At 42.4% G+C, this 11,581-nt stretch overlaps 1 protein-coding gene across 1 annotated transcript in view; it reads left to right on the top strand.

Moving 5' to 3' along the window:
- The first annotated feature begins 634 nt into the window (after nt 1-634).
- dock1 (dedicator of cytokinesis 1) overlaps nt 635-11,581 on the top strand; it is a 458,484-nt gene continuing 447,537 nt past the window's right edge. Inside the window, 1 exon segment of the mRNA XM_080789704.1 lies at nt 635-834. Within this exon segment, the coding sequence (XP_080645830.1) occupies nt 792-834 (43 nt within the window). The 5' untranslated portion in view covers nt 635-791.

Raw genomic sequence — 11,581 nt, 5'->3', positions numbered from 1 at the left:
CTCCATAACCAATTTACAATGATTCTACCCATCCTCTTCACTCTGAATTTGACTTGTTGCCATCGGGCAGCTAGGCTTAGGGCAAAAATGGCTAAAAAGAAGGGTTACAAAACTTAGTTTGTGCCAACTGCTGTGGACATTTTAAATAAAAACATGTTTAAATAGTCTAATCCCCACTGCTCATGATCACTGTTGCTGTGTTAATTAATGTGAATGCATTTTATATAGTATTTTAATGCACCTGTGTATTTTTGTAATGTTTTATTGTTGTAACTGACTGCCGGTGTGCCAAAGATGAATTTCCATTTTATGTCAATTTAACTTTATCTTTTCTTAACTAAACTTTTATTTTATTGTATTAATTGTATTGGAGTAAAAAGTGCAATATTTGCATAGTGAGATATCAGTATCACAGTGAGATGTAAAAATAAAACAATGTAAATAGGCTGAACTCCAGTAAAGTAAAAGTAGGCCTACCTCAAAATTTGTACAGTAAGTAAATGCACTCAGTTACTTTCCGCCACTGCAGAAACAGTGAAACTTATAAACGCCTACTTTTTTCTTTTTGTCAACTTTTCCAGTGTTGTGGATCCAGTCTACCCCCTTGTGGAGCATCCTGTCAGTGGACTGCTGGTGGAAAATGGCTGCTCGGTGTAGCTCCCTAGAGCTAGGAGAAAACTGAACAAATCTCACCCAAAAACAAACATACAACATACACAAGAGAGGCCGGCAAACTGGGGGTATTGGAACTAACAACGAGGCGTCAATCCGGAGAAGTTCTGACTCCGAGGATGTCTCGCTGGGTGCCCACTAAAAAGGAAAAGTATGGAGTTGGTAAGTAGGATAAAAAAAAAAAACTTGCAATGGAACCACACCATCGGTTAGCTTGTAAAGCACTGCTGCTGCTGCTGCTGTGTGTGTCTGCATTGGATTTGCACAAGTTTGGGAAGATTTGTGATTGTGTTGTAAAACAAATCCCGTAGTGTTTGTTGTTGTTGCCCCCCCCCCGGGGAGGGTTTGTAGTTGTGTGATCACATCGGACCGATATCTACTGGTGAATGCAAATCTCTGAGCTGGAAGTTATTTGCCCACTAGTTTTGCATGAATGCAAAACAAGAAGGGATATCCCAGCCTTTTGTGAGGGAACAGGCAGAGGCAGTGTGTGTGTGCGGATTGGGAATTGTTGAGGCGCGCCTAGTTATAACAGTGTTTCCTGTGTCAAAAAGAGGGCCCTGGCGTTTGGAATTGCGGGGGCTATAAGTTGTATTTTTGTAAACCGTTTTGTGATTGCCGTTTGTTGTGTTTGGCGGGACTCGCGAGTCGCAACAACTGATGTCGTACTATTCTATCGCGACGCGTTGTTTTAGCTTTTGTATTGTTTGTTTATTTTTGGCGGTTGAGAGTGAGAGTAGTAAAGCATTGACTCACACTGTAACTATATAAGCGGGTCTATCTCTATGCAATGCGATAAGACGTCTGTTAAAGAAGGGACTACTTTATTTGCGCCTATTTGGTGGGGTCACTCTCAACTTGTCTCATGTCTCATTTGATGTGCTTACAGTAGGCTATGATTTGTTGTTGCCTGGATTTCTTTATTGACTGTCTTTAGGCTATAGGCCTACTTTCTATAGTACGTAAAACTAAACCAAAACAACTCCAGGCTAATATGTAGCCCTTACATGTCACTAGTAAACATTCTCTGGAAAATTACACGTGTTTCCAGGGAGGATGTAAACTTGCAGTGTGGTAGGGGTGTAATTTCCATGCGGGGAGGCATTCTCAGCACTCACTATCTGCTCATACTGCCTGTAATGGACATTTTACAGTAACTAAGTATATTTACTTGAGTACTGTATGGTACTGGACTTGGGGCCGATTCTACAAATGCCTTCTAAAATCAGTAGTTCTCATATGTATCCCCCCCCCCCCCCCCATCTGAAAATGTTTTGAGCCAGGGACTCAGAAGAGATTTGTGTGTGTTTCAAAATGATCCAACATTTTCCAAACTTTTTTTTATTAAATGTTCAAAAATAGCAGATGTACAAGCTAGCAGAGGTGAGCTTGTGTCTTATTTTTTGAGAACACCACTGTTCTAAATCCAGCTCACAACACATTGCGGCTATTTTTACTTTCACTTAAGAGTTGGCCTACATTTGTGGAATCTTTGGAATGTCTTTGGATTGTTTTTAATTTTATTCATGAAATTCAATGGAAAAAAACGTTATGAAAAAGGAGGGGTGTATTCACTCGCGGGGCCGCGGCTTACAAAAAACGGTCCCGATTCGAACCCCTGTTTGGGAAACAGTGGATTATTAGGTGAGCACCACCAACGATGCGATGGATGAAGCCAGAGGTGGGGGATTCATCAAAGTGGCTCAGAGCCTCAGCCTGATGGCCTCAAAAGTCTAACCCATTTTGACCTGAGATCAGATTCTAAAAATGTCTTCTACATCCTGACAGTTTTCTGAAAAAGCTTTGTCTCTATGTCAGTCGTCAGTCATTTTTCAAAAATAGCAGACCTACAAGCTCGTAGCGCGCCACTCGGTGGCGCGCTATGAGCTTGTAGATCTTCTATTTTTCAATAGCTAAAGCATAACACAATGCTAAAACCAAAAGGGGTTCCCGCCCCTGGTTCCCCTGGTTCATACTAGGGATATCCCTTTGACCCGAGTTAGAATCCCCTGGTTCATACTAGGGATATCCCTTTGACCCGAGTTAGAATCCCCTGGTTCATACTAGGGATATCCCTTTGACCCGAGTTCGAATCCCAGGCGTTACAAAATCCTAGTTTTTTTCCCCCACCTTACCTCACCACCCCGCCGCCGCTTCCTGATTATAAACTCTGTCATTTCCAGACCGGGTCCAGCGGCACGCCCAACGTGACGGGCCTTGTAGTCACATTGGGGCTTTATTTTGTGGCGTATATAGTATAGACGGTTCCCACTCTCCCTCTGCACACACAAGTGTTTGCAAACTGTGCATTAACCTAGAGAACACACACTTCATATTATCCCGGTGATAATGATCGTCTGAGTATAGGTTTCGAATATCTTCGGAAAGTAGAGGTTCGACAGTGCATGAGTCATGACTGCATGGTGTAAACTAAAGTAACTTTGTACATTTATTTACTCAAGTAGTAGTACTGTACTTAAGTACACATTTGAGGTAACTTTTCCTTACTGGAGTATTGCCAATTTTCAATACTTGTACTTCTACTCCACTACATCTCAGAGGCAAATATATTGCACTTTTACTCCACTATTTGAAAACTTGAAGTAGGCCTACTAGTTACTTTGTAGATTTAGATTATTATCACAAAACATGCATTAACCACTTCAGCATTATATATACTTTGGCTATTTGCAAAAGACTTGTGTACATACTGAACTTGTGAAATGAGACATTCTGCATAAAGAGTACTTTTACTATTGGTACTTTTAAGTACTGTACATTTTGATGTCAATGCTTTTGTACTTAATTACTAAAGTAGATTTTGAATACCGAACTTGTACTCTGACTACATAGACACTAACTAGGCTAAGGGTATTGATACTTTTACTTAAGTAAAACATGCGAAGTTGGACTGGAGAAGTCGGAGAACATCTCCTGGGGGATGGATTGGAGGGAACAGAACGCTGGCGCAGATGATGAGTCATGGGTGAAAAGAGAAGCCGCCCGCCACGACCACATCAGTGGCGTGGAAGCATCGGTAGGGGTGTACACACGCAGACACAGCCCTTTGAAAGTACCCTGTGGTGACCGGGCGGTGCTAATGAGGGGCCTGGGAGACCTCTTGTGTTCACGGCACCCACTGGGTGAATCTATTTCTGTCAGCCACGTTTTGTCACGACGTTATTATTTGCTATATACTCTCCCCAAGCCACTGACTCCAGTCGCTTCATTATCAAGTGTGGGGACAGTTTGTTTGTGTCTCTCTCCTCTCTCTCTCTCTGGGGCCTTTTTCAAAGTGCCAGATAACTATCAGAACTCAAGTGCATTGGTAATTGGTAGTGCCTATGTATGACATCTAGTCTGTGATAATAAAGCCATTTGTCATGATGCTAGGCTAGCAGGTTTAAATTATGGTTTATTAATTTGAGGGGTGGCTCTGTCTCTATGTACTGTTAAACAGCTACTAGGACACTTAAGACCTATCAGTCCAGACTGGACTGATAGGTCTTAAGTGTCCTAGTAGCAGCCAAAACTGGAGACATGCCGTCACACCGCGGTGGTCGCCGCTCACACAACACATCTCTCTGTTTTTACTAAACCACCACTTGGTCACCTCTTCCCCCGAGAACTGGACTATGAATAAGTATAGGCCTTTACATGCTTTTGAGCACATGAACACGAGTGTCTGCATTCTACAGCCAACAGGAAATAGCCGATCTACAAGCTCACCTGGTTGTGAGCTTATAGACTTGCTATTTTTGTCAAGTGTAGAGAGGGAAACGAGAATGACTCAGTCATAACTGCCAGGTGCAACTGCTGTTGTAGCGCCCGTGTTCGTTCGTTTCCGACATTCTTTTCTTAAAGTTCACTCACTGTGTTTTGTTATGGCTTTCCTCTAGCTCCAGTTAGCTCATAACTTTAGCTTCTGTTGCCACATCACTCTGCATTGCGGTGTTCAGAGTATGGGTTTTTCATGCCGTTCTTCAGACTATGGGCTAGAGGCAGCCAATCATGAAAAAGTGTCCAGTACGGCCGTCCTTACGGTGGTGAGTGCAAATGTAGTCCAGGCGCTTTTCAAGCACCTAGTCAAAATGATGCAGGAAAAAAAGATGAGAGAGGTCCGGTCAATTAGTTATGTAAGGTTTAAGTGTTTACTCCCACGGTTCAGACTTGAGAGATGATGTTCTGTGACCTCCCCTGATAAAACGGCAATTCTGATTAGAGATTAGATGTTTTTTGGCTTGTTGCATCAACGGCAGCAGGCCTACGATCGTAGTTCTCCGCTGCCTGCTGTAGACATGTCAGCTTTCATCTATTCTCTGAAGTGTACTAATGGGGGGAAGTGAGAGAGGACAAGGAAGTTACTCTCCGCTCATAAAGGAGAGTGTTGTTGTTGTTCATACGCAGGCGGTGACGGCCGACTGTGACCCGAAACTCCCATTCGCGATACCTCTGGCATCCACCCTAACCAGGGGAGTTGTTGTTGGCATTGTTTACGGGTAACCGCCTAACGCCCGGAGGCTGGAGCTCAAATTCCCTGATCTTGGGAATACCTTCTGTTCTGTTCCAGTGGAATGTGCAGAATGCCTGTCATGCTGCTTGTCAGCCTGCGTTCAGTCAAACGGAGGCTGTTTCATGACTAGACGGAAACAAATATTGCAACGGTGACGAGACGGCTGCACTTCTTAAGTTGATGATGATTGATTACACAGCGAGATCCTGAGTGTCAGTTGAACTCCTCAACATGGACTTATGACTAAAGGTTTTACACTCCTAAGGGTTAACCTCTTTCAATCTGGCGTCCCTATTTTTGGCATGCCATCATAAGTGAAAAATGTACAAATATAATATATGTGTACATACAGTATAGCCTATACATTTGTGCTTGATTCAAGGACCCACTTTTCATCTGACCAATGTACACAGACAAGTCAAATGATCAAACAAGCCGAAAGAGATGGTCAATAAATCAATCTTGTCCTGTCAAGTGGCATTTGACAGAGCCTAAATAATAGGAGTCAAAGGAGCATTTTGAAGGGCACTTGCTCTTGTGTCGTGGAGATTTATAGGAAAGCCTGTATTCTTTTGGCCATTTTCCAGCTGTTTGATTAATCAATCGGTAATCCTTCCCGTTTGATTGCATGTCTCATTAATTTGTTTGTTTTGGCAATGCATCCATCCAATTGACACTGATCAACGGACTTACTCCCTACATAGTATTTCTGTGGAGGTCAAAGTATAAACATGCCCTCAGAATGTACTGTACCCAATGAGAGAGGTTTTCCATCCCTCAGCACGCAGCAACCTTTGTAATTTTGCTTATTAATTTAGCATTACCGTTTACCGGTAATTACAACTCCGAATAGAACCAATGCTGTGAGTGACTGCACAGACTGCACTCACTGGACAATGCTTTCTGTTCTACCAAGCACTGCTTTAGGCTGCTCTCAGCTGTAGCACTGGTCACTGTGGTCAGTAAGGAAATGCTGCTTCCTGTGGGACATTGTAAGGGAGGGTGTAAGCACACTTTCGCATCAAGAGCGACAACAAAACGCCTAGACAAGGCGTCTCTTCCGGGTTTTTTAAACAGCTTGTGGATGGAAAGGACGCTAGTGCACGCCTTCAACTTGCAGCATGGACAATCCCCCGGAAACGCTTTACCCGGCCACGCTACAAGTTGAAGCCGTGCACTAGCGTCCTTTCCATCCGCCAGCTGTTTAAAAACCTGGAAGAGATGCCTGCTCCCTAAAAGTTGTTAGGCTACTTCTTGTCTTGCCAGAAGTAGGGCAAATAACCGATATCACTGACTTCAAAACCTGGAAGAGAAGAGATGCCTGCTTTAGGCGTTTTCTTGACGCAGAAGTGTGCCTGCACCCTAAAAGCTGTTGGGCTACTTGTCTTGCCAGAAGCAGGGCAAATAACCAAACTCACTGACTTAATCTTGCTTGCATAGGTTGCCGGTAATTGAATAATCAAGAAGCATGTTTTTTTATGTATATATTTTATTTAATTATATCGGATATATCGATACTGGCCAAAATGTCTCATTGGTACATCTCTAGACTGGACTTGTTTTCCATTGCAACAAGTTGCAAATTGAATGACACATTAGAGACGGCCACTTTGTCTACAGCAGCCTCACGCAGCCCACAAGTAATGTGTGAAGCCCCCACCCTAAAGCACAAGAAAACCACCTCCCGACTCCCACCCACAAATGCAACAGTAAGCACAGCGCAATGTGGTAGCAATTAAAAGTCACAGTCTCTCCAGTTACTACATCAATTCTCTCCACGTGTTTTAAATATTCCCTGCCTAGTGTTCTACCCTCCCCATAAAGCAATGAAGCTATTTGGTGTGAAATAATAGGCAAACAACAGGGAGACGGTGGGATCTGAGAGCGTGGAATGAGTCATCTTTATTGCCTTTTTTCTTTTTAATACGATGATGATGGCAGATATTCTCGAGGGTGGCTTTTGATTCAGTAAATGGAAATTATGTTTTTGAATGCTCTGTCGCCGGCTATCATCGTGGTGGTTACACACTTCTATTAACACATTTTGAGCGGGAACCCCTTTTGGTGTTATAAACATTATGTTATACAGTAATTTAGCTTTTGAAAAATAGCAGATCTACAAGCTCATAGCGCGCCACCGAGTGGCGCGCTACGAGCTTGTAGGTCTGCAAATTTTGAAAAATCGTGAAAATGTGCCTCAAATTTGGAACATATTATTTCAGAACAAACGTTTTTAACTCAAATCTTTGCTTCTGGAGGGTCCCTGGAACAACATATTTTCAGATGGTGGTCGGAGGCCAATTACAGATCATTTTTGGGGTCCTTGACATGACATATTGAGTGATATAGGCCTAGAAACATGGGTATTTCAGAAAACTGTCAGGATTTAGAAGACATTTCTTTCAGGCCTAAATGGGTTAAGCATCTCTGCAGAACAGAGCAGACCATTAGCAGACGTGAGCTGAGAGAGAAAGAGAGGCCCAGCGGCGTTGCTATTAATTCCAACATCATTCAGAACCCCTTCCAGCGACACAATCTACAAGCGCTGAGGAGGTGTGTGATGATGACAGCACCTGCCTCTACCGCCCATGTCCTTTAAATATAGTCTGAGACAAGAGCTGAGCTGACAGCAATTGTGAGACAAAGGGCGCCTCTTACTGAAGTGAAATCAAACGCCGGATTTAATGGGAAGAGAACCTGGTGAGAATGACAGAGCAGCAGAGGACTTGTAGACGGGCATGATGGATAGAGGTGGTTTGTTTTTGTTATTTCTTCCAGGAGAGGTGCTGTAAATAGTAAAAGTTTTGTGTAAAAGTCGAGGTGGTGAAGTTTTTTTTTTTTGGGTAAACCTTGTTTCTTTGCTCATAAATACAAAAGACAATACAGAAATTGTTTGCCTCTCAATGCAGAGCTGTATGATCAAATATCAACACTGCGCATAACGTAGCTGCTGTGTGTTTACCTTTTTGTAGCATTTATTTTGGTTCACTGGCCAGTTTGTGTGAACTTGAGTGCAATTCTCTTGTGTGATCATCAAGTACAACACCTTTACTCCCACACGGGTTGACACGAAGGTGACACTTGCCCTTTGGGCATATTGTACAGGGCATGCTCTACTTTGCCCAAAGTTCATTCCCACTTGAATTAACCCATTTTGATCTGAGATCAGATTAAAAAAAATTTCTTCTTACATCCTGACGGTTTTCTGAAAAAGCTATGTTGCTATGTCAGTCGTATGTTTAAAAAAATAGCAGACCTACAAGCTATGAGCTTATAGATCTGCTATTTTTCAATAGCTAAAGCATAACACCAAAAGGGGTTCCCGCCCCCAAAATGGGATAAGCGAGTCTAATTGACCCGTCGTGAGCTCATCAAATGGCTATTCTCCGTCCGAAAGAGTGTGTACACTCCCCACGTCGCCCTGTGTACACTCCCCACGTCGTGCTGTGTCACACGGCTGTGCAGTGTAGTGTACACAAAAGAAGCTTCCTCTTTCTCCGCAGTTGGCCGTGTTTACGAGACAGCATGGCGTACTGTGTCAACACACAGCAGCCCCTGTGCAAACCGGACCGCTCTAATTACTCGGTATTTAGACGACATGCGCCAATTGGCTTCCACGGGGATCATAATTTAGGCCAGTTTACACAACAATGCACCCTGAGATTCATTATGGATCTCTTGGCTTCCAACAGAATTGTTGATCGACCTTCAATTGGATTTTGGTCGTGTGTGTGTTTTGATTTCACGTTATTTTATTGAACCTGAACGTGGCAATTTAGGTTATTTATAGATGTAATATTTTCGTCTTTACACACACACACACACACACACACACACACACACACACACACACACACACACACACACACACACACACACACACACAGAGAGACGCAGATCTTTAATGGGCTTCAGTGTTCATCTTGGCATTCATTTGTCATGGTCACTTTTGCTTCAGCCATCTTTCTCATTGTCTCCGTTTGGAGGTCAGGGGGACGACACAGTTATTATTCATTTTGAGAGGGAATTAGGTATTACCTGCGACGAGCGAGCCGCACATTTCAATAGTCCCCGCATCTCTCGCTTGCCTGCGCGATGGCTGTGGACGAAAGAAATGACAGCCTGCTTATTTATTTAATCAGTCACAGGCATATATTTTGGGCGTTGGTTGGTGAGATGGCCTTGAATTGTCCCCCCCCCCTCCCATATAACGGCACACTTGTGGAAAAAGAAAAGACATGGAATGGAAACAAATCAGATTAATCTATCTTTGTGACATTATTACCAGTGGAGAAATAAATAGCCTGCTCTGTGGTCTAAGAGTCGGTGATTCTTCAAACTTTTTATTTATTTCCAGGACTTTGATATATATTCAAGGTCAAGTGTCTGCTTTTGATCTGTGAGTTCTTCGTTGTGCTGCAAGTGATATCAAATCCATTCCATTGTACTTTTGTATATACCTCATTCTGCAAAAGAGACTTTTGATTAAGCACTTACTGTACTTCTTGTATTTAGGATTAGATAAGATATGAAAGTATTAAGTAAGCCTACTTACCGCTTACAATCAGGGTTTTCTATTTGCTCTCAAGTATATACGTTTTACACCACTGGGGTTGCAGCTGAGATAATAATGTCTGACATTGTCATTAATGGCATGCCATAAAAATCTAAGCGACATGTTAATCTTTTAGCACATAAAAAGATTAACTGCCCACTTAACTGGGCTCACTTACTTCCTGGACCAAATGTTGTCTCAGTAAGACAGCCCTCCCCCTATCCACAAGGAGGAGCAGTGCACCAAAGCATTATGGGAATTGTAGTCCAGGAAGGAAGTGAGTCCAGTGTACCATGACATCAGAGACACTGGGCTCACTGCTAAAATCTAAAATATCTAAAAAAAACACATATTACACACATAAGTCTTTATGTGTGTAATATGTGTTTTTTTTAGATCCACAGGAATCCACAGGAAAGTGTTCTACATCTTCTAAACATTAACATATATTCTTTTGCAAAAAGGGTGAAGTGTCCCTTTTAATGGGGACACAAGTGGCTGGCCAAAGCTGACCAAATGTTGGTCAAATCGAAGATTATTTTTTAATGAAGTGCTACGAGTGCTTCAAAACGCCACTGAGCAACTTCCATTAAAATGAACAGTAGGGGCGGGCCTCTAGATTATATCATCATCATACTATAATTCACTCAATGTCTGAGTGAATGAAACACTGTCGTAGCTCCTCACTGCCTGCACCAATCGCTCCAACTGTTCACACAGGCATTGACCATAATATTACAAAGGTCTTAAAGAAGCCCTTTTTTTCACTTTAACAAATTATTGATTAATAATTAATGTATTAGTGCATTGAAATTACCCGTCCACTTACAAAAATTGCAAACTCACATCAAGTATTTTTCTCTCAGAAAACCGTCGGAGCTACAGTCACAACACTTGGCGGGGAGGTTCATAATAATTATTAAATCAGTCGGCCTCGTGGTGGCGCTATAACTAACTATAATTTGGTGTTTATATATTCAGAACGGGTAAGGTCTAGTGTACGGTATATATAACTGTATATAACTGCCACTAAGCCAGGTGACATGCATGACGTGTTGACGTTTGCCTTGCTGCCCCTGCCGGGCCACTATAACCCATTATGGGCGGGAAGGGAACCCCATTGGTGTTTTAAGCATTACGTTATACTTTAGCTATTTAAAAATAGCAGATCTACAAGCTCATAGCGCAGCACCGAGTGCCGCGCTATGAGCTTGTAGATCTGCTTTTTGAAAAATCATGAAAATGCCGGCACAAATCTTTGAATATAATATATTCTTTCAAAGTGAATGTTTTTTTTTAACTGGGGTCTAAATGGGATAAGGAAGACAGAGTCATGCCGTCCCATTTTCTCTTGGGCTGTCACAGACGACCACACACACGCGCTCACACCCACATTTATGTGTCAACTCGCACCACAAAGGCTCTTTGTCAGGGCGACAATGTCTGCCACTGTCTCCACACGCCACCACCAATCATATCCAGCATTACTGAGCAGCCATGTGTCTCATTGCAGAGTAGAGCCGCATGGAGAGGCGGATTGAGAGTGCGTTTTCCAAAAGATATCATATTTTCTTTGTTACAATTATTAAACTGTCGACTGTTTTTCTTTTTGTGTTTTTTGGCAGAAGTTAATGAAACACGTCAACCTGGGAAAAAAAATCATATTAATCCCAAAATGGTTTCAAATGCGTTCTCTGCTGAATGTAAAAAAAACCCCCAAGACAACCAGAACATAGATACTGACAAACACTTTTTCTATTATGCGGAAAAAAATAAGAAATAAAACAGAAAATACTTTCATTTAACGTTCTCTCAGCATCAGTCTGTGACGGGCGGTGGCG

Source organism: Protomyctophum bolini, assembly GCF_963924005.1.
Source record: "Protomyctophum bolini genome assembly, chromosome: 18".
Lineage (NCBI taxonomy): Eukaryota > Metazoa > Chordata > Actinopteri > Myctophiformes > Myctophidae > Protomyctophum > Protomyctophum bolini.
The sequence above is the reverse complement of the archived record's forward strand: the minus strand, read 5'-3'. Positions and strand labels throughout refer to the sequence as shown.